Genomic DNA, 24,386 nt, shown 5'->3' with positions numbered 1-24,386 from the left:
GCTTATGCTTATGGCAAATGATCGAAAGGAACGTGCCAGGAAGGCCCCAGATTAAAAGTCTGCGACATTGTTGTAATCAGAGGACATCTATATCCTTCAGTCAGTAGGTTGGCTTCAAGTCAACATGGGAAAGGACCATGTGAGAGTGATCACCTTTCCAAAGCCGATGGCTGGGACTTCTGTAAGAGTAGAGACTGGACAGAAACGTAGAGTATAATATATAAAAGGGAATGGGTGTGAGTAGCATATAGGCGTTCTACTATAGAGTTGAGTAAGACAGTTGAGAAAGTTCAAGTCTTTATCGTTCTCAAGAGCCCTATTTATACTTTTTCCAGCCCAGTTTACATCTAGGCAGCATCTCTACAATCTCTCACCACCACATCATTCACATCACCACCAACCTCCAACATCGCCAAACTCCAAATATGGCCATCACCAAGCATCACCACCAAGCATACATCACCAAATCCAAACCTCATCTTCCCAATCCCCCCCAAACTCCAAAAAGGTTGTCAAACCCTCTCCCTCCCCAACAAGGATTCTCCCTCCACGCGTCCACAGTCTAAATAAAGCACACATCCCCGATGCACATACCCGTCTTCAATCTCACACAACCTCACCACCAAGACACATACTTACAAACCAAACATGAATGAAAAGCCCCTCACGGAAACCCGCATCACAGTGAAACGCCAGATCTGCTGTCAAAACCACGGCTCATCCTTCCCTTCCCCGACGCCATGAAACGAAACAAAAAGCCCCCCCCCTCTGCGTAACACCCTCCGTACAACTCTGGCGTTCAAACACACTCTTTTTGCCAAATAAATTGTTTAGAATAAAAAAAGCTGCATCTAGTGTCGTCATCACTCCAAACTGAACCATCCAATAAGGAACGTGAAAGAATCGTGTTTCTTTTTTGGCTAAACTCGTGTTTTGCTGGATGAGAGGGGGAACAGCTTGTGGAGGGTCGCGTCGTGCCGCGCTATGGTATCACGACGTCTCTAGAAGCAGTCTAGAGTAGAGTAGAGTGCTTACCCGACTGAAAAGAGACGATTCGATTGATGGATTTGTTTGTGCCTCTTCGCTTGGACGACCCGTGTTTGGACCACAGCTCCAAGGCATATTCCACGACATGGCCTGTCAGTCACAGCTGAGACACACACTCACGTACGCAAGATGGGCGGATGGTTATTTTAATTCTTTTTTATTATTCTTTTTTGCTTTGCTTCACTTTCATCTCCTCGTCACCAAGGTTTTCATACCGAGGCCGGAGAGCTGTCCAAGTTTTGACAGCCATTAATATCGTCCCCTCACCCTCCGCCAGTTTCCAAACCAGATACGCCAAGTAAGTAATGCAATCCCTCCATGATACATACATACACATGACTGTACACACTCATCCCCTCTTGTGACATGTTCTCCCTTGATTTCAAATCCATCGAATCAACCCATTACTTGCTTGCTTGCGTCTGCAATGTCCGGGGATAAATGGTTGTAATGTGCGCTGTGCTGTCTTGTGCTGTGCTGTCTTGTGTTTGTGCATTGCATCCTTGTGTCAGGTTGCCAATGTCGTGCACTCCAGTTTCATGGCGGGGAAGGCAAAAATGGAAAAAGTAAAAAAAAGGCAAATCCAACTCCTGCAAGCTAGAGCTGCGGTACATCGCCCTGTCCTGCTCTGCTCTGCTCACTGTTCTTTGTTTTTGTACCCCAGGTCCAAATCCAGGTCCCGTCTAAACTTTTTCGTTCTTCTCGATTCGCTTTGCTTTTCGAATATCCAGATTTCCCTCTGTTCAACGCCCCGCACTTCCCATTATGTACACTTCTAAACAATAAACAATAATGTGCAAGCCTCCTCCCCAACGGAGAAGGCCAAGGTCGTATGTTGTGCCGTCGTGGCTATATCGGGATCGGTGTCCCAAAAAATGGAAAAAGGAATGACATGAGTCGGGGTATCTCTGTAATAAATAGTGCAAAATAGGACATGAAAGAAGTAGAAACGCCAGCAACCCCATGATAGCTGGCTTTATCGTCCAACGACTTCTAGTTTACTCTAGTCGTCATCGTCGTGGCAGTCATTAAATTGGTCGTTGATCCCGTAGTCCAGTTCGTGTTTGCTGGAGGGGACCATTATTTTCGCAGGCCGACTTTGCCTGCGAGGTTCTTCCAGAATCGTGCTCCCTTGCGCTCTTCGCTGTGCGTCCGTAGCATCACCTCGTCTCGTTGCATGGGTCCTACAATGTCTTCGTCGCCCCGGGAGGGGAACTTGCCATCCGCATCCACCAGTCGGGGAATCGCGCTGGGCAGTCCATCCTCAAGGCGCTTCCATTGCATATCAGCAAAGAGATCGTCCATAGGAGGTGGTCGACCAAGGATAGAACCGCCGCTATTGGCTCGTGATCGTCCGCGGCCACGGCTGCGGCTTCGTGAGGCGCTTGTCGAACCAGGAGCAGAACTGGTAGCTTGCACAATCTCCGACATGAGTCCGTCATGGATTGACCTCCACCGCCTCTCAATGTCGGCCCATTTGGCCTCAGTAAGAGCGTAGATCTTGCTGGTTTCGCCGTAGTTCTCGCCAGTGCGCACCAAGTGCTTGGTGTAGTTACATCGTGCTGCGTCCCAGTCGTTGCGCAACTGCTGAAGGGCCTCCATGTTCACAGTCTCGGGTTGATAAGGCTGCGGTGTGATGGTGAAGTTGGCGTGACCAAGGCGATCTGACCACTCATCGTGCTCCTGCAGAATCGAAGGGAGAGGGATTGGAACCTCAGGACTGTTGGAACCAAATCGGAAGGACGACACTGAAGGCTTTGTGCTCAGAGAAGGTCTAGGGAACTGTGTTGCAGAAGGGACCGGTGACGGTACTTCGGTAGTCGCAGATGGTGGTGCAATGGTTGGCGACTGTAGAGGTGACTCAGGCGGTGGGCCGCTCAATGGGCTGGTCATCAGAGGAGGTAGTAAAGGTGTGGTAGCCAGTCCTCGTTCTCGCTCAAGGTCGGCTTGCTCAACAAGGGCCTGCGCCTTCTCAATGTCGATGGGCGCAGGAAGGTTGATGCTCTCGGTGCTGCCATAATAGGATACTGCCGGAGTGGGAAGTCCAGTGTTTTCCAACATGCGCTCCTGTCCAGGTCGGCTGGGTGCAGACATGGACGACGATCGACTAGAAGGACCTCCAGATAGCACAACGCTCTCCAAGCTGAGTTCGGTACTAGGTGAGAGCATTGGGTTGCCCCTGCGGGTGTTCGGGTTCCAGCGCGTGAGACTAGGGAAACGGGCACCAATTCGTGAGGTTAGCCCAGCAAAGGGTGACTCGCTGCCGGATCGCTTCTTGCGGGATCGCTCGTTCACGGGGGTGTCACCGTCACTCAAGAAACCCATGTCGTAGTCGATATCATAGTCGCGGACGATGTCTCCATGGAACATGACATCTTCGGAACTATTTCGGGGCTCACACAGGTTGTCGCCTACACGGGAAAGGTATGGGTTAGTAACTCGACAATCATCAAGACGAAGACGGCAGGCCAAGCACGAATTCCCGGAAGATACGACAGCCTGGCCAGGCGGACAAGACATACACAAACAGTCGTAGAGACTAAACTGGTCCGAAGGGGCAAGACTATAACGGTTGGTGCTCTCTGTGTTGTCTGTGGTGCTGTGTTCGGGTTCTAGAGGCTCTTCTTGAACGTCGGGCAATGACCGCATTGGGGGTTTTGTGTGGACCGATTGAGTGGGCGATACAGGAGTGTCGTTCAATTGCGGTGGCAGATCGAGAGAAGAAGTCGAGCTCGACATTCGAAAGTGACCCTTTCCAGGGGAGAAAGTCGGGGTGATTGGAGAGGTGATGTCGGAGGAGGACGAGTTTGTTGTGTAGTAGATGTAGGAGAGGTCGGTCTCGGGGCTAACTTGTTGTACCTCCCACTTACGGCGCTCCTCTAACAACTGCGGGAGAAGCAGCGGCTTGAGCCTTGGCGACATGATGTCGGCCTGGACGGTCGAGGCCGTAATGATTGCGAAGTTGTCGTTAAAGACGAACGACTGCGTTTCCTGTCTATCGATGTTGTTGTTGTTTATTGTTTTGGTGTTGAGAGGGGAAAGAAAAACAGAAGAACAAGAAGGAAAACAAGAAAGTTGGAGGGATGCCTCGGGAGGTGGATGTTGATAGAGGCAGTGACACAGCAGCCAAGTTGGGTTAGCCTGGTGTAGTCTTTTTGGGAGCTAAGGTAATGGGGGTGGCTAGATAGGTCGCTGTCTGTTCTGTCGGGCCAAGTGGCGGCGGATCCGGGGACCGGGGGTGTTTCTCTCTTGTCTTTTTTTTTTCCCTTAGGTTCCCACTGAGAACTGAGACCGGGGTGAAGGAGGGAGGGTATGGATGTGGATGGGTGAGAGTGGGCGGGCAGGTGAACGAACAAGACAAGGGTTTGAAAGCCAAAGCAAGGCGGGTCTTGATCAAGCCCAAGCCTGAACAGACTCTCTTGGCCTCCACTGTCTCTCTCTGTCTCTCTCTAGTTCTCCTCTCACAACTTTTTTCTCTTCTCTTGCGTCCAAAAAATGGTGGGGTACCGTTGGGTAGGAGTCAACGAGGAGACGGTTCCCGACGGTGGATTTTTTTTTCCTGCTCCAAGTGGGCTGTGTCCGGCAGAGACTGGACTACCTCCTCTCTAGCTCTGGGGCGGGGACTGACTCTCTCTGGTGGTTGACCCTCTGACTCTTGTTTTCTTGTTGATGTTTGGGGTGGTTGAAAAAACAAACCAACTCTGGTTGCTGGTTGCTTTTTTGGCTTTAGCTCGTCGTTTCAGACGTCCTGGTTGGCTGTCCTCGTGAGGGCGGGTGTGTGACTCGCAACAAGTGATATCGATGTTTGGCTGTATCAGATTGTATTCAATGACGACAGACGAGTCGGCAAATGTTATGTGTTTGCATCAAACAAGGAGTCGACGAGGGAAAAAGAAGAAATTATCCGGGCATGACGAGTTGTTTATTTAGTATCTATCAAAAAAGGTGGGAGGAGGTTTATGCATGGGGTGATTGACTGCTGATGAGTTCTCGGACGTCTGTCTGTCTCTCTGTGTTTGCGAGTGACTCTTGATCATCTGTCTGGGCGGCGGCTGGGCAGGGCTGGGACCACTTCGCGGGTAGAGCACAGCACAGCGCAGCAGAGCACAGCACAGCACAGAGCAATGACAGGGCCTTGCGGGTGAAGTCAGTGGATGTAACTGAGAACAAGCGCTCGGTCGTCCACGTGTTATTGAACCGAGGATTGGGCGCGACTACATATCAAGTGTTGGTCATCCGTCCGTCTACTCAGAACCGCGGCTGTATGTATCTCTAATGTGATAAGGTGTTATCACGGTGTCGTACTCTTATGGATAAAATATGCGTATGTAATGTAATGTCATGTCATGTAATGTGTCTACAGGTGGTGGAGGGTGAGTTGATACCGTGCGGTGGACTTGATGACCGGTGAGGTGGCTCTCATCTTCGGTACAGACTCGTTCCGTCGTGCCCTCTCCTTCAACAATCCCTCTCCAGCTGCATAATGGAGTCTGTAATGACAGGCGGTGATGGATTAACTCTACCCGACGTTGCGTTCTCAACATGCAGCGCAGTCGTATACCTCTTGTCCGACTGACTGCAGGGATGAAAAGGTTGGCTGACGTTCAGGCTCTGGGGCACGGAAGCGGGGGAACAGCAGCCCTGACGAAACGCTGTTGTGCTTCCTCTTCTCTTCTCGCGGCTGGTGGTTAATTGTTTCTTCTGCTGCAACCCTTGACAAGGGTTCGGTCTGTGACGTGGGAAAATTAAGGTGATGAGGAGATGAATACAGGGAATTCACTGGTTCAGAGGACTGGCAGCTGTTCAGAAACCTGCTTGTCCTGCTGTGAGACCGTACAGCAGCTTACAGTGGACGCTTACAGCACGTACAGGATTTTACGGTGATTTTTCTTACAGAGGGAGGGCTTCAGGGAAGTGGGGCCTTGTTTCCGCGGTGGACTTCCAGTGGGGGGCGAGGTTGGGTCAAAAGCCTGAGCAAAGAGGTTGAATGAAACAGTAAGGGCTTACAGTGGCTGGGGTTTATTCAGAGCGAGAGAGTCACGATGCGCAGGGGGAATAATGAGGCTGTCTGTGTGTGTTGTTTACATGATCGACACAAACGGCAACCCGAAACAATCACATTGATACTGACGTTATAACTTAGACAGACGAAACAATATGGATGGCTGCAGAGCATGCACGGGGCACAAAGAGCCTAACCTTGACCTAAGCTTGAGTCAAACGCAAACGCAAACTGCAATAGTAGGACCGTACGAACGATATTCGATTGGGGGGAACCGCATGGACCCTGAAAGCGACAACAAACTAGAGCAGAGCCAGCCAGCCAAACAGCCAGTATCCATGATCCATCCATCCATAACCGAGAGACTTTGAGCTGGTTACAGGGGTCTTCCCTTCGAACAATTGCTAATCGATGACGGTGCAAAAGTCAATTCAGAGTTTGTGTTTGTTCATACTGTAAGCACTTTATACACAAACATAACCTTTCTATTGTTATTTATGCAACGCACAATCACAATCAGTTTTTATGCTTCTGTGGCTCAAACGTTGGAAAACCGTTTTGTGTAACTCCCGAATTGGCAAGAACAGGAATGCATTCCCTAGAAGTCAAGCAGAGCTCCCAGCTTTGCTTTCACATGGAAGCGATAGCTCTAGCTTCCCTCTCCTGCCATTGGATGTAAAGATCATCACTCCTCAAGGCTTTTTAGGTTTATTTGCTTTACCCGCATTCCAAATCATTGACCTCATTATCTTTGCCGATCACGTTTCTTTTTTCTTTTTTGCTAGCAATTCATAATTCGAAAGCTCAAACTTTGAACTCCATATTGTTCTCATTCTCTCCAAAATCTCCTCATTGAAGCTTTCGTACCGCATTAGGCTTGGACCCAGCTCTTCCAAAGTCTGGTTACCTGTCAGCCAGGGCTCTCAATAGGCGATGGAAATCAAGAAGCCGGTGACATGGGTTTAACAGCTCAGATGGGAAAGGTTTGGAGGAGTCAGCAGGGGGTACGTAGCCTTCCACTGAAGCATCATCGTATCTGGGCTGGCACCGCCTCTCTGGGTCGGCCTCGATTCTGCCATGGCCATTCCATTCCATCCTTGCCCCGGATTCTCATGGGATCAGAGTTGGGGAGACCGGACTTGCGGTATGGTAATTACAGTTGGCTTTGGACTTCACCGTTATCTCTGACTCTAGGCTCTCGCTAGACGGCGACTTGCGCTGTCTGTTGTGGGAACCCCGCGGCTTCTCTCCACGATGGCCATTGCAAGCGGAAATCTAGCCCGAGCATTTCTCTACCGAGCTTCCAATTTTCGGTCTTTGATCCCGCCACCAATAAACTCAAACCAGAACCAGCAACCGAATTGTGCCAAACCGTTGACCGAAGCCGCTGACGGCACAACTCGACTCTACAGTATGCGCGAAAAAAGCAACGCCTTCTGTCTATTTTTCCATGGCACCGGTTGAATAAACTTGTTGAGCTCTGTCTCTCTGGCCATGCAATATTACGTCGTTGTTCACAGCTTCAATGGTAGAAGCCATTCTTGTCGATCATTTCCCTTTGAGATAGATGCCGAGTGTTGGTCTTGTTTCCGCGAAACAACTGGGTCTTCCCGTTTCCCCGTGCCCGTGCTCGCTCGCTGTGTTTTCCAGCTCATGACTTGGGCCTCAACTGACCGTTTGGCTGAGTTGACCGCCTACAAGTCAACTACCGGTCAAGTTTCACCGGCGGGCCGCTTTCGTCAGAGCGAGGACGGATGTTTCCGATTCAATTGATTTGCTTCTTTTCAATGGATGCCAGAGAGTCATTCATAGTCGCCTTGTTCGAGACCATTGAGTCGTTACGCGCCCCTCCAAAAGACCGCGTTCTCGCCTAGTGGTTGGTCCTCGTCTTCCTTCAAGACCCTTGACAGCATTCAAGATGGAGTGACACATCGAGTGAATGCCTCGAGATACATCGACACAATACGGAGGTACAGTCGCAACCCGCGATTATTCAACCTTGCCATTGACAAACAAGGCCTTCCATGTCTTTCATTTCTCTGCTTTGTCATGTCATGTCATGTCTTTGAAGGGGCCTTTGCATCCTGTCGCGCGACAGACTCGTGGCCAACGGGGCACACCTACCCATCGCGGCATAGCGTCCGCAGTCCAAGCTTCCCAGCGGAAGGGAAGCGACGCCGATGGTGCGCCGGGATCCCATGAAAGAACATGGAAGTCCTCTCTAGCCTCGCCGGCGGGTCTGCGTGGCTGCAAAGCTTGACACCGAGAGGCTGCCAAAGCCACGCCAACCTGCACCGGCGTCCAACGCTCCGGGAACACTTGTTTGATGAAAAGCTTAACCCTCAACTGCTCATTTTACTTGTCTCCAGTCATTTTGTCTGTGACTGTGTCGATCTACCAGGTCCCTAACCAGTCGTCTTTCATCGGTCAACATCGCGATCCCCAAGTGTTGATCGCCTGGGGAATAGGCAAGCAATTCGTGGAGAGCGTCGGAGAATTACAAACCTGCTCGTGTTCAAGCAACTACATGCCCCATCAGCATGAATTTACACGTCCTGAAAGCATCACCGTTCTCGGATGAATACACCGATTGCATCCTCTTTTACTTTACCGGCCAGCACGCAAGATGCGACTAGTGATACGTACTGCCAGTTGTCGGCGTGTGTTGCCAGACCCTTAGCCATCCTCCAGCAGCCACGATGACCCTGAGCCCCGGGTTGAAGCCCTGTTGCATTAGCCTCACCACGGTGCCTGGGCCGACATTGGAAGGAAGTCTCTTGGAGGCTGACCGTTTTACCCGCGGAAGCTCTCAAGGATTCCGCCCTTGCGCTTGTGTTCCTTGTCGTTGGGACCTTTTAATCTGGATGGACATGGGTGCTGAGAGGCTCCAATTCAAGGCTTTACAACAGTCACACAATGATTTCCATTGTTGATGGGTTCAGACCTGCCGGTTTTGCTCGCTTGCATTTTGACATTGATAACGATTGCGCCATGGTGAACAAAGTTACAATCCAACACCGAGACTCTAGCTTCGTGGTATGGGCATGGGCGCTATAATGCGCGAATTGCTGTGATGCCCCAGTCCCCGTCCCAGTGGCGCTACTATTGAGTCTTATTGAACTCCAGAAGACATCGCTTAGAAGTGCCTGCTTGGGTTTACACTTGGAAATTCGTTGAGCTGTCAGATACGCAGGAAGACGGAAGGGTCTAGAGGGTCTATGTTGAGACTTGAGAGGATACAGGAAGCTCGGCTTGACAGAACCTTCTTTGAAGAGCTAGTTGCTCATCCGGTGCCGGAGTTCCATATCTCGTCGCTATTCCAAAGCCGATCATGTGGCTGAGGGCCTTGATGAAGGAACAAGTTCATTCTGAGGATCTCTTGAGGCACGCCATTGAGGCACTCTTTCAGCCAATGGCGAGCTCTATCTTGACGGTCAATGTCCCCGAGTTGAAGTCAACAACTCTATCACACTCCGGATGCAACTCGGAATCTTCAAAGTTCTCGATCCATGTTCGCACGAACTCAATTCAGCAGAGAGAGATTCCGACCCCTCCACCATCTTTCAACTGCTAGGGCTTGAGAGTCCCATTCGAGGCATAATTAATTGCGCCGAAGTTGCTTGCTTCTGCTCTCATGGCTGATAAAAGTCTTCGTTAGCTAGGGCTTGTTGATTGGTTGACCACTCCCGTTTAGGCCCCTTGCAGCAGGACCTTTACTATGACCCGCAGAATGTTGATGCCTTGGTCGCAAGGCAGAACCACCATATTGATGATTGCGACGATCCCTCACCAACAAGGAAAGAAGCTTAACCAAGGCTGCGGGTGCGGGTGCGGGTGCCTGAGTGCAAAGAGCTTCAGCATGAATCCACCAGATGCCGTCATTGTCATCATGATCAACATCATCTCTTGGAATTTAGTCTCTTTGCCAAATTGAACACTTCGCGGGGCATTTTACAAATTGGTGCAAAACTCGTGGCCAGGATGAAATGGCAGCAGAGTTTGCGACGCCAGGACGCCCACTGGTGTTGGACCCTCCAATTGAACTTGTGGGCGCCACACTACACCTGCTCGCTCTTTACTAACCGTCAAAACACCGCGGTTATGACGAGATTCTAATCAAGATAACAATTGAAGCACGGGCTCCAATGTCAATGTGTAAGCCCACGAATTACCTTGACCTTAACGTGGACGTTATGACTTTGTGGCCTCTTTGTTGAGAACAGAGTTCAGCCATGGTGTAAGAATCAGCATCGGGAATGACACACGGGCCGCCTATACCGTTGTGTCTCACGGCACTCCAACGGCTGCGGCTGCAATGGCTTGCATTCCATCTAACTCAATGCTACTTTCACAACAGCATAATGCGAGTGCATATGTGATTGCCAATTCATGAAAATGCTGAATGAAATCGTACGAGAACAGAGTCGAGCAACTGCACACTGTGTAACACTCAACATGTTCTCCGATATCATTAACAATTGAGATTTGTTGAAGCATGTGAGTATGCAGCGATCTCTCGATGTAGCCAGGTCTCAAGCCACCAAGATCGCTCACATCTGTTCCTGGTGGCGATACTAGTGCTCTTCCCAAGAAAACTCGATTGGGCAATGGCCTCAAATTCTTTCAGTGTGGGTTACATCGTCCGTCAACGTCGTTAATCGCGATGTCACCCACAAAAGGCACATCTGCGAGTTTACAGCACAAAGTCTGCCAGTCAGAGCCTGCGAGACGCCCCAAAATGCTGGGAAATACGCATGAGCCTCATGAATTGTTGAAGGCTTCGTCTACTGCAGCCAATCGCGACTCTATCGCTTACAACTTTGAGGTAACGTCGTTGAGGCTATTTCGGCTCGTAAGATGCACGTCACGATCCGAGCGGAATCACTTGGATTGTTTCCCCGAAAGGCTTGACCGTTGCATCAAGCGCAGTGTATGCTTAGAAGCCATGTGCTTGAAGTCGGCCGGGTCGTGAAGCATCCATCTGCAGTAACGCCAAAACATCATCGCCAACTCGGCCTCAGACAGAATATGGAATAGATTGGCGTCAAGCTGAACCACAATTGGACCAACCAAGGCCACAAGTTGGGGCCCTTTCAGGAACAGAGGAGAACAACGCTGACGACAGTTTGTGTGCCTTGGGTGCTTGGCCAGAAGATTCCCACATGCCATCTCCACCGGGCTTACAGGATCAGAATTTTCAGTCTTGCCTTTCTTTTTCCGTCATCATGAAAAGAGCAGAGTCTTCCGCCGGCCCCACGCCGCGTCCTTTTTGTCCCTCTTGGCTGCTCTCTGAGAAACGGCTCCGAGTGTCTCCGTGAGAAAGTGCATCGCTCAGAAGAGAACTGATAACGTGACGGTAATCTGCTATGTATCGTGGGGGAACGTCAGCGGGAAGGGAAATCGGTCGATATGCAGGCCGATAGAAGGGGTTCCCTTGCATCCACACGCGGCGGTTGGAAGTTGGATGGAAGCAGACTCGACTGCAGGATGTAAGCTTTTGAATTGCTTATTGCATATTAACTCCAGCTGTTATGGTTCCCTGAATGGGTTGCAACGGACCACTCAGAAGCAAACCAGTTGGTTTCAGCGGCCGCAGGGAGAGGAATAATGTACTCTGATGGAAAAGGTTTTCAACGGTGGCTGTTTGACTTTTTTCTTCTCACAGCCTTCACTCGAATTTGCCCTGGCTATACCTAAAGAGGGACGCGGTCATCGGGCATGGGGTCCGGAGGCTTTTGGTGTGTCTCGTTCCTGACGATCACGACAAGGGTTCGTTGTGTGGCCGTGTGTGTGCGTGCTTCTCGTGCGGCTGACTTTAGGACTGGGACATGGCATTGAGGCACGACTAATCCTTCTGCGGCGCCGACGCGATGCACATGTCGGTCTCTGCTTCTGCTTAGCAAGAATTCTGCTCATAAGCACGGATATTTGATGCTCGGGATATTCGGCATTTCAGGTCTGGATGCACGAGGTTGTCATTGACTTGCTCTCAGGATCCTGCGCAACGCCATTGGGCACTTACTGAAGGCACTTTTTTTGCCTGCCCTGAACGCAATGTAGTTGCAGTTGCAGTTTGGCTTGTGCTGACTGTCGAATCGTCTGACCTTTGCAGTGCCTGTGATAATGCAGGACTGACTTGTACAACGCAGTCAGTCGTTCCTCGTGCCAGCGGGATTCTACTTCATCCCGCCCATCAAATCGTCCGAACTAGTTACTTGGTGACCTGTTTCTGTCATTTGAGTGAAACAACTTCGCCTCGGTAAGGCACGTGGTGTCGCGGATCCGGCTGGTAGAACTGGCATGGATACCGGAGTACTCTGGGACGGAACTCAAGGGTACCAAGTCCATTTTCGTTTCCAGGGCTGAGTTCTTGCTGCTCGTGTTGAGCTGTCGTTGAGTATAGGTTAAGGAGCCTACAGAAGACTGGCTACAGTCAACAAATCTGAAGCCTGCATGACTGACTGATACCATCACCAGCTCTACAATTTCTCTTCATTTGCTCTTGCTCTGCTTTATTTTATTTGCCAACTCAGATGAACATAAAAGCAATCTTCACTAAGGCGTCTACGCCGGTGGTCGCAAGGAGGAAAGTGTTGAGCGAGGCAATCATGCGCTCTGGTCGGAGCTTGACAGCGCTCATACCATTGGCGAGCTGCACGCTATAGGGTACATCAGCCAAAATGTCTATACGGTGGAAGAGGACTTGTAGGCGTCTACAATAGTGACAAGCCAAATTCATCGGCAATGCAAGGCTGACACGCGGAATCGTCGAAAGATTCGGGCTCTTCGCTCAAGGCATCGTTGTCGCTGCGTTGTCGAAATGAGAAGCGCTGATAAATCCCTGCCATTACATGGCAGCTCACTTCACCGCTGCTGCATTGTTGCTTTTTTGCCTTTTCTTTCCCTTGCTTTATTGTACTGTACCTTGCTTGTTCACTCAAAAAGAAAGTATCTTTCTCCCCCGCCCTGTTCACCATTCAATTTAACGCGCCGTGTGGCGGCTGCTCATTCGTCCAGATCCTGATCCCGTGGTCGAGGCTGTCACAATCAATGAGTTGTATCGCGCGCGCGTGTGGGGGAGGAAACTGTCTCCCTCTCATTTAGCCACGATAATGCATTTTCCCCACGAGGCTGCCAAGTTCAATGGTATTCCAATGCTGCGTTGGCCTCGGGGCCGCTGTGTAGCTAGGCCTCACCGGTTTCTGGGGTAGAGTTGTTCTGGCCTCGCTGCTGTAGGAGATATCACACTTGGTCCATCCAATCAGTTTGCGGGATGAGTATGCGGAATTAATTACCGCTTGGGGTACAGTAGAACGAGGCCTTATTGTGGTGAGAGGAAATGGGATGGGATGTCGGGGGAGGTAAGTCGACGTGTCTATATGCCTCAATTAATGTGTTGTTGATCATTGAGGGTATGCAGAGGTGTTGTGATGCTGGTTGATGTACCCGTAATGAGAAGCTGGACCGGGAGATGACGCGTTGCAGGACACAGGTGTTTGTCGGCGTTATTCGGAAGAGAGGGTTCAATGTCATTTGATGGATGCATTCGGGTGTATGTACTGGCTTCATCTGTAGGCAGACTCACTTGTAGGTTTTGTTGACGTTGTCGTAGATTATATGTCCATTTGAAGGAGAGCTTGAAACCTTTCAAGCCATTCAAACTTGGAGAATATTAGAGGTCAAGGTGTAAGTCCCATGAATTCAATTCCCATAAAGGCAAGGATGTGTGCGTCGAGTGTCTGTCTGATCCTGTCGAACTGATGTGATTCAAGTGGCTGAGTTTGAGCGTTGCATGTCCGCGATATGTAAGGTTTAGGGTAGGCAGGATTAGCTGCTTGTCCTTTTGAGTACCATGCTGTACGTTTCCCAGTCATGTTTTCGTGCCGTAGATACTGTATTAGTCTCATGTGTTGTGAATAACATCGATAAATGATATAAAGTCCTAGAAAACTGGTTGCGAATGTTGTTCTTGAAGTCTGCTGTGTTGATGATGCTAGCATGACGATCACGTCTTGAAGAACTTGAGCTTGGGTGATGTTCAATCCACGAGCAACAGCAAAATGAATGTGATGAACTTGGAAAACACTCTATGCATATAAAACAAATGTCTGAGTAAACTACTCGCTTCAAGGGACTGTTCGGGGTAAAATGTATTGTCAGTTCATGGAGCTACCGGGTAGTCGAGTTGACAAACTGAATCCATCGCTTCACTAGAAGAGGATCTGAAGGGACCACGGACAAGAACTTCATATTGGAAGATCACCGAGTTTGAAATCCTGAGTTGATGGTAGAGGAATGGCACATGGTGGAGTTGACTGGTAGTGATGTATCAAGAACCTCCATCGTGGATATCGCTCAAGACAAACGCGCAATACTCACTTGAGATAACAGACATGGCCAGTCGCGGCGATAAGTGACACAAGAAGCAAAGTGTTCCAATTGATGCCGTTCGAAAAGGCGTCAACCGGAAAATGCAATAGGTGAGGCAGTGAATCTGCTCACGATGTCTTCGAACCAGGAATCACCTACGCACTCATCAACTGTCGTCCAAAAGAGTCTCGACCGACATAAACAGTGACGACGAGGCTTAATCCAGGGTAGTATTCACTCTTCAGCTGTCGTCTATCTCCAACTCCCAACAAATCACCATCTCTGGAGCTGACAACCTCCGGACGATGTCCTCCGCGACATCGGCAATCGGCCCCACGCCGGAGGTTACACCCGGGATCGACAAAATCCATGACCGAGCCTCATCATCCAAGCAAATGCTGCACGTCAAAACAGGGTACGAGCATCTCACCAACAAGGTCAGATCAGGACGCTAACCAAGGCCCGTTTGTGTCATTTGCGGAACCGTGACGTGGAGGTTGCATTTAGCACAAGCTGAATAGAGCTTACGACAGCTATCAATATCGTATCAATATCCACTGACTTTTACGCTTTAGGTGACACATACACTGTGCTTGCTTTTCTGGGGAATAGTCTGCTGTGATTGGAAATAATGGATTTGTTGGTTGCAGCTGTTGCTCGTTAATCTAAGATCTTATGACGTCACGGAAGGAGGGCAGATGTCATGATACTGATTCCCTGGCATTTTGACGTAGGAGGCGGGGCATCGAATTCCAGCTCAAGAGATATGAAGGGCATAACAACTCTAGTCCCCCATTAATTATACCTACGTTGGCAACTACAGTTGAACGACGGTAGACGACATTATGGCTACAACAGACGATCCAAACCGTAGCTTCACAGCAAGCAACACAGGAAGCGAACCAGAAATAATAGAAGAGCACCAAGAAGAAGCCCCAACCGTCAGCCACGCCCTCGCCGAGGAATCCCAAAACTTTGAAGAAAAGGGCGCAGCGCAGCTTGAGCACGGCGACGTCGAGGTCAAGAATCTAGGATGGAATGAACCTCCCCGCGTCGTGCCCCCGCTGGTGGGAGGCTTGAAGAACGAAGATGTCTGGGCTTTGATACGCCGCTTCGATAAGCAGGTCTTTTATGTCAGGAGTATCGAGGAGCCACCGCTGGGAATGCTGGATATGAACATTGCGGACGAAGAAGAGTTTTCGCCCGAGAAGCTTAGGGCCCAGATTGAGCGGCTCTACGTTTCTGTGTTTGCGCAGCTGTTTTCGTTTTGGAAGCATATTGTGCGTCTTCGTTCGTGGAGGGAGTATCAGCGAACTTCTGCGTTCCTCGCTGTGTACACACTCGCATGGCTTCTCGATATTCTCGGCCCCACGATCATTGTCTTTCTCATGGTACTCATCTGGTCCCACGAGGCCCGCGACATCTGCTTTCCTGGCGCACCACCCTCGATAATCGACTCCAAGACAGGAGGTGTCAAGAAACCAGCAGCTGGTGTTCTGGCGTCTGATGATTCAGTCACTGGTGCGCCGGAGAAGCACAAGGGTGAAGCAGTCGAGCAGGAGGCTCATAGCTTTGTGACGAGCTTGTCTACGGTATGTTCTGGTGTAAGATTTGCTTTTTGGTTACTTGGGGTGCAGGATACTGAGTGATTTGTAGATTGTTGTTAGCACGGCCGCGGGTAAACATCCCCAGACGGATCCCGACGATGATAGCGCTGCGCCTGATCCGACGAAACTCACTGAGGAAGCTACCGAGGCTAGACAGAAGTCTGTGGGAGAGAATCCCCATGCTGAACATAACAGGGCCAAGAAGCCGGTGTCCAACGCTGTTTGGGATAAGGCGCGTCCGACGATGCATCTCATTGCTGACTTCGTTGATACCTGGGAGCGATTTGGCAATGCCTTGAGTCCCGCTGCCCCCTTCCATCGTCACCGGCCCAAGTTTATACTCATTGGTGTTCTTGTACCCATGCTCCTCGGAGCTTGGTTCACGACTCCATACATGGCCATGAAGGGAATGGGATTTGCTGCTGGTTTTGGATTCTTCGGTGATCCCATCATCACACCCGCTATCAACTTCATCAACCGGACGTATCCCCGCTGGGAGAAGTACGTCGAGTTGCGAAACACTATTCTTCGAGGCGTTCCTACGAATGCGCAGTTGGCAATCACCCTTCTTCGCATCGGTGAAAAGAACAAGGCTCCCCTACCACCGCCGCCGTCTTCTGATGCGCCTCCCCCTACTGTTCCCCACGAGACTGCTGGAGAGGGTTTGGAACATCTAGGTGTGTATCATTCATTGTTCAAAATTCAACTCATACTAACACCACCAGAAGGAGTATCGCAGAGCGAAATCGCAGAGGCTGTGCAGCCTGATCCCAACATTATCCATGAAGATGAACACGAAGACGAGGAAGAAAAGACAAAGCATAAGAAGTCCCATCGCATCATGAACTTTATCCGCGGTACTGCAAAGGGCGGTGTCACAACAGCTCTAGCCGCCAACAAAGCGAAAGCCAAAGCAGGTGCTCATCACGCAAAGAACCGTCTTGGTGTAGTCAAAGGTCAAGAGCCGTATCCCCTCACGGGACCTATTCGCTTCCCAGCGCGATACAAGGGAAAGAAGGGCCATGCGTACATTACAGCTACAGCTACGACGCCCGCTGTCAGTTGGACGACCGAACTCGGAGATGTAAAGCCCGCTTGGACTGTGACCATTGGCGACATCGATGAGCTGAAGAAGATGGGCGGTCTCGGGTGGAAGAGCAAGATCATTGTTGGCTGGGCTCTGGGGAGCGAGATTGTGGATGGGTTGATGATTAGGACGAAGGACGGACAGGAACATCATCTCACGGCGGTCTCCATGCGGGATCAGTTGTTCAACAGGTTGATCTCCACGGGAAACCAGATGTGGGAGGCGTGGTAGATACGCCCTTTGGGAGTAGTCTTGTCTTGATTTGGTAGGTGTCTGGAGTTTGGTGATGGAATCATGATACTCTTTGATACCAGGAACACGAAGTAGGATGTGGAATCAATGTTTTGGAATCAATTGAATTGCAAGTCTAGACCTCGCTAGTTGAAGCATTTCGTGAACAAAAGGTCCTGCTTTGTAATCTCGTGAGGCTACTGAGGATCTCAATACTCCAGACAATCGTGTCAAACGTGGGGAAAGTGGGACAATTTGACAGGGTGACGTCAATTGACTACAGATGAAAGCTTACAGATCATATCTCATCTGCAGTGACAACTCGGCCGAAGTCGCTCAAAGGTGGGGGATAAAAAGGGTGATAGTGACACAAGAAACCAACAATGTCCTCCCCCAATTCCCTATTTCTGTACAAGATCGTCCCCAAATCGCAAGCTAAACCCATCATGAGCTTCACCCCAGAGCCGTACGACCCCAGCACCGCCGACTCATGGCTCGTCTGTGACACCTGCGGGACTCAATTCCCAACGTCTGATCGCAGCGCCCTCAAGACATGTCACATCTGCGATGACCCGCGCCAATTCGTGCCAGCGTCTGGACAGTCGTTTTCTACGCTGGGAGAATTGAAGAAGAAGCATAAAAACGAATGGACAAAGTGCCCTTCTGATGAGAACATCACGTTTATCTTGTCGCAACCGAAATTGGCGATTGGGCAGCGTGCTATTCTTATCAAAACGCCAGAGGGCAATATTCTCTGGGATTGTATCACGTTGCTGGACGATGAGACTATTGAGAGGATCAAGAGCGAGGGAGGGTTGAAGGCGATTGTTATAAGCCATCCGCATTTCTACAGCTCCCACGTCCAATGGGCCCGCGCATTCAATTGTCCAGTCTATCTCGCCGCCGAAGACAAAATCTGGACAACCCTCTCCTCCACGCACCAAATCTTCCTCACAGCCCTCGAAACGCCCATAATCTCCAGCGCAAAGGCCATCAAGCTAGGCGGACACTTCCCGGGCTCGATGGTGCTGCACTACAACTCGCGGCTGTTCATAGCCGACACGCTCATGACGACGGCGTCGGGCGTCGGGAACTGGAGCGTAGACGCCACGGGGGCATCGCGGACCCGACCGGCTGGGCTGAACTCGTTCTCGTTCCTGTGGAGCATTCCGAACTTCATTCCTCTCGGGGTCGGGGAGATGGCGAGGATGTGGGGGGTCCTGAAGGGGTATGAGTTTGGGGCTACGCATGGTGGGTTCATGGGGATGGATATTGAGAGTGAGGATGTCAAGGGGAGGGTTTTGGAGAGCATGAAGATACAGGCTGGGTTTATTGGGGATAAGGAGTTTGAGGAGAAGCTGTGATGTGTGATTGTTCTTGCTTTTGCTTTGTTGGATATCAAGTATGAGAGATGAGACACGAGAGACGCGAGACGCGAGACGAGAGACGAGAGACGAGAGATGATAATGATGCCGTTCAATTAAAAATATGTAAATAAATAAATCAGGGCCATTCTGATATCTGGGTATCGATCAAGTTTTTAACACGCATCCAACTCCTACTCATGCACCTCAGTCTTTCTATCCATCAACGCCATAAATCTCAACACAAGTATACAAAGTTCAGTCCTTCTTCCAGAACTTCCACTTTTGCTTCGTCGGCGACGATGGGCATAGATGACGGTTCAGTAGCTCACGACCCTCATCAGGAAGATCGATAACAGATTCATTGAGTGTATCGATAATAAAGCGATTCGCTGCAAAGAATTAGCATCAATTCAACACTGAGACGAGAAAAAGGAACTTACGCATCAAGTCAATGCCGCATTCTCCAGCATCAACAGCCATATCGATCCTCGTGGAGTTATAGCATCCATATCGAAGTTGCAGCTCAAGCATACATCTCCATAACTCCCTCGTCTCGTCAAGGCTCATGCCTTCGCAGCTGCGTTCAGAGCATGTGCTTGCTTGGCGGGATCGATGGTCATCGTGGTGGGATTGTTTTGGTAGAGGGATTGCCTCGTCGCTGGGGGGACTCCACATGGCGGGGAGGGAGAGAGGACCAGGATGATTCTCGCGATACATTTTGGGTGATGATAATGTTGGTGATTGTAACGAAGCAAGTTGGTATAGTTGATGTGTTGAGAAGAAGGGATCGAGGGCTTATATAAACAGCCTCAAAATTCTCTCCTTTCTTTTTTCTTTCTCTCGCCCTTTTCTTGATTTCAGGCTCGTGAGTTAGGTTGTCTCTGCTGTAGTGGGGTCTTTCACTTTCTGGCCCAATATGACAGGCAGAACCCTGCTTATTTATATCAAAGCGTAGCTCAAACAAAACAAAAACGAAAACACCAAAAATCAGGGCGAACCCGATTAAGTTATACTAACGAACCTGTCCCACGGTGAGTACCGCAGCACAAGCAAACAGGAGGGTGGGAAGCTTTGCGCAGTCAGCGGGAGAGCGCCACTCTGGAGGGTCTGAGACAGACAGCTTCTTGATGATATGTAGAGCCAAGAAAAGGCGCCAGTGAGTCACATGTGGGAATAAACCATGCTTAATTCCGTGTAATCAGTGAGTTTTGCTCCGATTGTCAGTATGAGGGTGGGTGTCATCATCGGAACATTGCCTGACGGAATGAGGTAGACATCACAAGTGATCGACTTTGCATACGAAAAGACACGGGAGACGGGAGACAGAGAAAATCCTTTCGGCAGTTTGAGTACGTACTCTCCATACTGGGCCTGTGACTGAATGCCAAGTTAGTGTGTGATCGGCGGAGACTATGGATGGATTGAGGCTTGCAAGCCTGATCTGATGCCCAAGACCACGAATCAAGATAGGGGGGGGTCACAAGGACAGGCTTGTGATAACGACAAGACAGGGCGGGTTTCGATAAGCTTTTGTCTAAGACCTGTGGCATGGCATGATAGAAACATGACGACGGGATGGAAGATAGCTTCTAGCATACCTGCTGCGGTTGACGGATAAGTAGCGGACTGCTACTGTACCCGTGCAAGCCGCTGTAGCCGGACATCATCGACTCTGTCACGGACTCACGGTCACTTCACAGTTGCATTCTGAGCCAAGACTGGTTTAAGGCTGAAGGGAGGAAACATCCGGTTGCCCCGCCCCATAAAATAGGTACGAATAGCACGGGAGGACCCTGGGTTCCACTGGCGGAGGAACCCTTTTCAGTGACTGATCTCTCTAGTGATTGAGAAGCGGTCAAGACAGACTGTGCAGAAGCAGTTGAGGCAGTGTTTCTCAACGGTTCAAATCCCAATGCAAGGGATATTTCACTTTCACCGCCAAGACAGCGAATTCACAATTACGTGGCGTACAGTACAAACTCAACCACAATCATGAACAAGGCTGCGCCTCGAAACTAACACGTGCCTTTTCGACATAACAAACAGCATACCTGCATGGACATCTCCGAGTATCCGTAGTTGGTCTTTTATTAATATTCTTGTGGCGTTCGATCTTGGCTGTGGCGTGCTTCCCCGGGTGCCACCTTGGATCTTATTGTTTCAGATCGTGAAGTTAAGCTTGGACTTGGCGAAAGAAGGTTCTTAGCGATGGAGAGCTATAGTTACTTCGCGTCGAAGCTGAATGTATGTTTGGGGGGAGTGATGTTAGTTTGTGGTCTGTTGTTAGAGAGAAGGTTTGGCCAGTGTGAATGAAGGGAATCTCCACAACTGCATTGGCAGATGGCATGTTGCATCAGACTCTTGAATACTGATCTATCACGAACAATTGAGAAGTGAGTTAACTGCTGAAGTAAAAGAGTCTAATTGGTGCATGTCTGTTTGTTCAATTGGCTTTGAATGGCTTGTAAGTTGGCTGCCCCAAGAATGCTTCCGAACGATTGACTCTCGTCTATATACCAAACAACACATGAGCAGGCAGAAATCTAGCCTTTGCCTGAGAATCATCGAACACTTCGCATTGAACAGATCGATCGTCAAACATGAAGCATAAATATCCTCACTGATAACCGAGACGATCGCAATAATCTCCGTCAATAGTCACAAACTAGCGCTTGGCTAGTTCGCCATTCAGCCTCAGCTGCAATCTCCCCTGTCAACGGGAGGCAAAAAGGCCAGGACCTCTTGTCTGGATGATAAAAGATTTGGGTAAGCTTAGCCTATACTATCGGTACTTTGGACTAGTTTATTTCGACATCCTGATCCAGTGCCCAATCTTTTCTTGCACCCTGAGGTCTATCGACATCTAGAATCCAATAGTTCAATCTCCTATTCCATAGTAAACAGAATTCTTCAAAATTGACCATGGGGTAGTTTCTCTCCTTCATCTGCTTTGGCAGCGTCGCTCGTTATTCCATCGTCAATATGCGTTTCGCGCTTCTATGGTCGCTGCTTGCGGTAGATTCTGTGGTCGCCAGCGTATGTAAACCTCGCCAGTCAAGTAAGTGCTTTCTGCGATGTTTGATGAAATCGAGAGCCTAATTGTCAACAGGCACAGCTGGGATTGAGACTGCGACGACAGCTACTGTCGAGTTATCCACCGGCATCGCGACGTCGACAGTGGAAGATGTTACCACTACCGAAGTCGCAACGACTGTAGAGACCAGCACCGAGACTGCTGCCTCAACACTCACAGTCGCCGAAACCACAACAAGCGACATCTCCGGACCTCTAGAAACATTCGTCCTCGCCGCCAAAGTCGAAGGCACTGTCAGCGAAGAGCTCTCAGGCGCAGACCGCGATGGCTCGTCAGTAGTATGGCCAACACCACGCTTCATCGCCAGCGGTCCATTGATCATCTCCATCGACTCCACGACGAGTTATCTCCAAACAATGGGTGGATTCTACCTCTGCGTTGCATACGGAGATGGCACTTCAGCAAATGGTGTCAAGCTTTGCAGCGCCGAGTCCCTTGAAACCCCTGCCTCTGGCGCTCTTACGTGTGAGCAGACGGAGGATCGGAAGATTGCATGTGAAGCTCAAGCTGGGCAGTGCATTAGCGATGGTGAGAATACCATATGCTCCGAACTTCCGGGGACGTATGATCAGTTCTATTACTATAGGGGAGCCTTTAATGGGATTTATCTCGGAATCGGGTCTGCTGTGAATACCGATGAGAGCCAGCATCCTGTTGAACTCAAGGCCAGACGGAGCAGCACATGATCAGGCAGTACGATACTTGAGCAGACCACATAATGAATAGCTACGATGATTTGTGGCTTACAGCTGAAGACCCTGTGTCGTCAGACCTCGGAGCCTCCCAGCCACGGCGTCCTCGGCTCGCCGACCCAACGTTCCAGACCCGTTGTCACCTCAGCCTTAAACCTTCGTAGCTAGGATGGATATAAGGTTGTGTGTCCGGGTTGTTGGGTCTCAAGCTTTATGCAGTCAGCTCACTAGCCGGCACCACCGGATGTTTGCAGTTAGAGTTAGTGAAAGTCAATTGAATGTTAACGTTGCTGCCTGTTAGCACTTCAAACAGCAACGATTGGACGCATCCGATTTGAGGTCAATTGAATGGAGTTTGTTTGTTTGCTAAAATCTGACGGTGAGGGGTTGCTGTTGACGGCCGCTTAGATGCCTGGGGATGAAATTCGGGAACATGAACACTCGCCGATGACTCACAATGTCAAGCTTCCGTTGAAAGGAGAATGGTTTAACTCCTGCACATGCCAAACTTGCTGACAAGTGATGCAAGAGATGCGATAAAGAGCAACCGATGTTGGTGACCACTGGCTGAGAACGAGTGACGACGACAGCTTCCGTCTCGACGGCGATAAGAAGGAACTCCGAGACTACAGCGATGAGGAAGTTTTCTGATCATGAGAGACGAACTCACTCTCAATATCGGGAATGTTCCGATGATACACCCTCACCATGATGCGGACGAACAATAGAGCGATGCTGACCTCCTAAGGGCGCGCGCATGTAGAGAAAAGCTAATAAGGGAATGATCCAAAGAGGCATTAGTCTGATAGTGCCGAGAAATGCAGAGCAGCTTCGCGAAGCGGTAACGGAGAGAATATACGAACGTGGTCGAGGACGCCAGACTATCATAACTCTTGTCATCAGCGTCTATAAGTGCTCGAACTCTTCAAAGACTGACGTAGCGCCATGCTACTCCCAGCCAGCCCTCAACCCCTCGATCCGATCCAGTACGGAACGTCATCTACCTGTCTCTTCCCAATACCGCCCGGCCTCAAACTCTACAACATACAGTGCTTGAAGCTGTACCCGAAGCCTGGTCTCTTGAACGAATTCTAGCTGGCCATTGAGTCAGAACGACTTACCTAGCTTTGGAAGGACCTCATCGTGTTGGCTTGAAAGCTGAGACCCGCGCTACTCTTACCTTGCTCTTGGGTACGACGGGATAATTCCCGGGGATGTCTTGACAAATTCTCCGCTCGAATAAATAACGATTCTCACCGTCTGTGGAATGTTCGAAGATGCAGTATATTGCCACCTTCTCTGCCAGTGCTGGACATGCAGATTTGATCGTCCCAACACCTCAGTTGAACTGCCTCGATACATGAACTTCTCGAACAGGTCTATTAGAGATGTCCTATTGAACGATAGCTAGCAATTGCCGGAGTTGAGTACATCATGATTGCACATAAGACCATCTAAAGAAGATCTATCGGTAAAAGCCTTTATCTTGTGCCTAGATTCACGAACTTGGGCCCCCGGCTGGGATGCTTGCCAGGCTGTTCGATCAGTACAGTCTCCAAAGCTGCCCATTTAGTGCCACGGACTGCTAGATATGCTGCTGGAAAGGAGAACTGGATGGTAACTCCAACCAAGGTACATCGTACCGGCACAGATCTTCTGACGGTGAAGATATACACCAACGAGGATGAAGCCCTTGCTGGAGATCTACTTAAAAACGATTGAAAAATCCAACAGACTGGTCACCACGTTCTCGCAATGAAATGTCATGAGCAGCTGACGACTGATGGCGACGCTTTCCAGGCATAGCAGCCGTGCGAAACGAATAGGCCCTTTTGAAGAACGAGAAGTTAGAGAAAGCATGGAGTTCCACTCGGTGCATCTACACTTAA

General features: G+C 50.0%; 5 protein-coding genes across 5 annotated transcripts; 3 read left to right on the top strand and 2 right to left on the bottom strand.

The window, feature by feature from the left end:
- Positions 1 to 2,127: 2,127 nt before the first annotated feature.
- On the bottom strand, positions 2,128 to 3,969 carry J7337_006114 (uncharacterized protein; the record flags this gene model as incomplete). Its single annotated transcript, XM_044823780.1, has 2 exons — positions 2,128 to 3,458; positions 3,570 to 3,969. The coding sequence occupies 2 exons, from the start codon at positions 3,967 to 3,969 to the stop codon at positions 2,128 to 2,130; spliced, it is 1,731 nt and encodes a 576-aa protein (XP_044682271.1).
- An 11,295-nt stretch (positions 3,970 to 15,264) lies between these two features.
- On the top strand, positions 15,265 to 17,344 carry J7337_006113 (uncharacterized protein; the record flags this gene model as incomplete). The annotated part of the gene is made up of 3 exons (XM_044823779.1): positions 15,265 to 16,011; positions 16,076 to 16,703; positions 16,752 to 17,344. The coding sequence occupies 3 exons, from the start codon at positions 15,265 to 15,267 to the stop codon at positions 17,342 to 17,344; spliced, it is 1,968 nt and encodes a 655-aa protein (XP_044682270.1).
- A 383-nt stretch (positions 17,345 to 17,727) lies between these two features.
- Positions 17,728 to 18,708, top strand: J7337_006112 (uncharacterized protein; the record flags this gene model as incomplete). The annotated part of the gene is made up of 1 exon (XM_044823778.1): positions 17,728 to 18,708. The coding sequence occupies one exon, from the start codon at positions 17,728 to 17,730 to the stop codon at positions 18,706 to 18,708; it is 981 nt and encodes a 326-aa protein (XP_044682269.1).
- Positions 18,709 to 18,966: 258 nt separating this feature from the next.
- J7337_006111 (uncharacterized protein) lies at positions 18,967 to 19,428 on the bottom strand (the record flags this gene model as incomplete). Its single annotated transcript, XM_044823777.1, has 2 exons — positions 18,967 to 19,100; positions 19,152 to 19,428. 2 exons carry the CDS (start codon positions 19,426 to 19,428, stop codon positions 18,967 to 18,969), a joined length of 411 nt encoding a protein of 136 aa, XP_044682268.1.
- A 2,265-nt stretch (positions 19,429 to 21,693) lies between these two features.
- On the top strand, positions 21,694 to 22,491 carry J7337_006110 (uncharacterized protein; the record flags this gene model as incomplete). Its single annotated transcript, XM_044823776.1, has 2 exons — positions 21,694 to 21,769; positions 21,821 to 22,491. 2 exons carry the CDS (start codon positions 21,694 to 21,696, stop codon positions 22,489 to 22,491), a joined length of 747 nt encoding a protein of 248 aa, XP_044682267.1.
- Between the last annotated feature and the right edge of the window lie 1,895 nt (positions 22,492 to 24,386).

Source organism: Fusarium musae, chromosome 4 (assembly GCF_019915245.1).
Source record: "Fusarium musae strain F31 chromosome 4, whole genome shotgun sequence".
NCBI classification, from domain to species: domain Eukaryota; kingdom Fungi; phylum Ascomycota; class Sordariomycetes; order Hypocreales; family Nectriaceae; genus Fusarium; species Fusarium musae.
The sequence above is the reverse complement of the archived record's forward strand: the minus strand, read 5'-3'. Positions and strand labels throughout refer to the sequence as shown.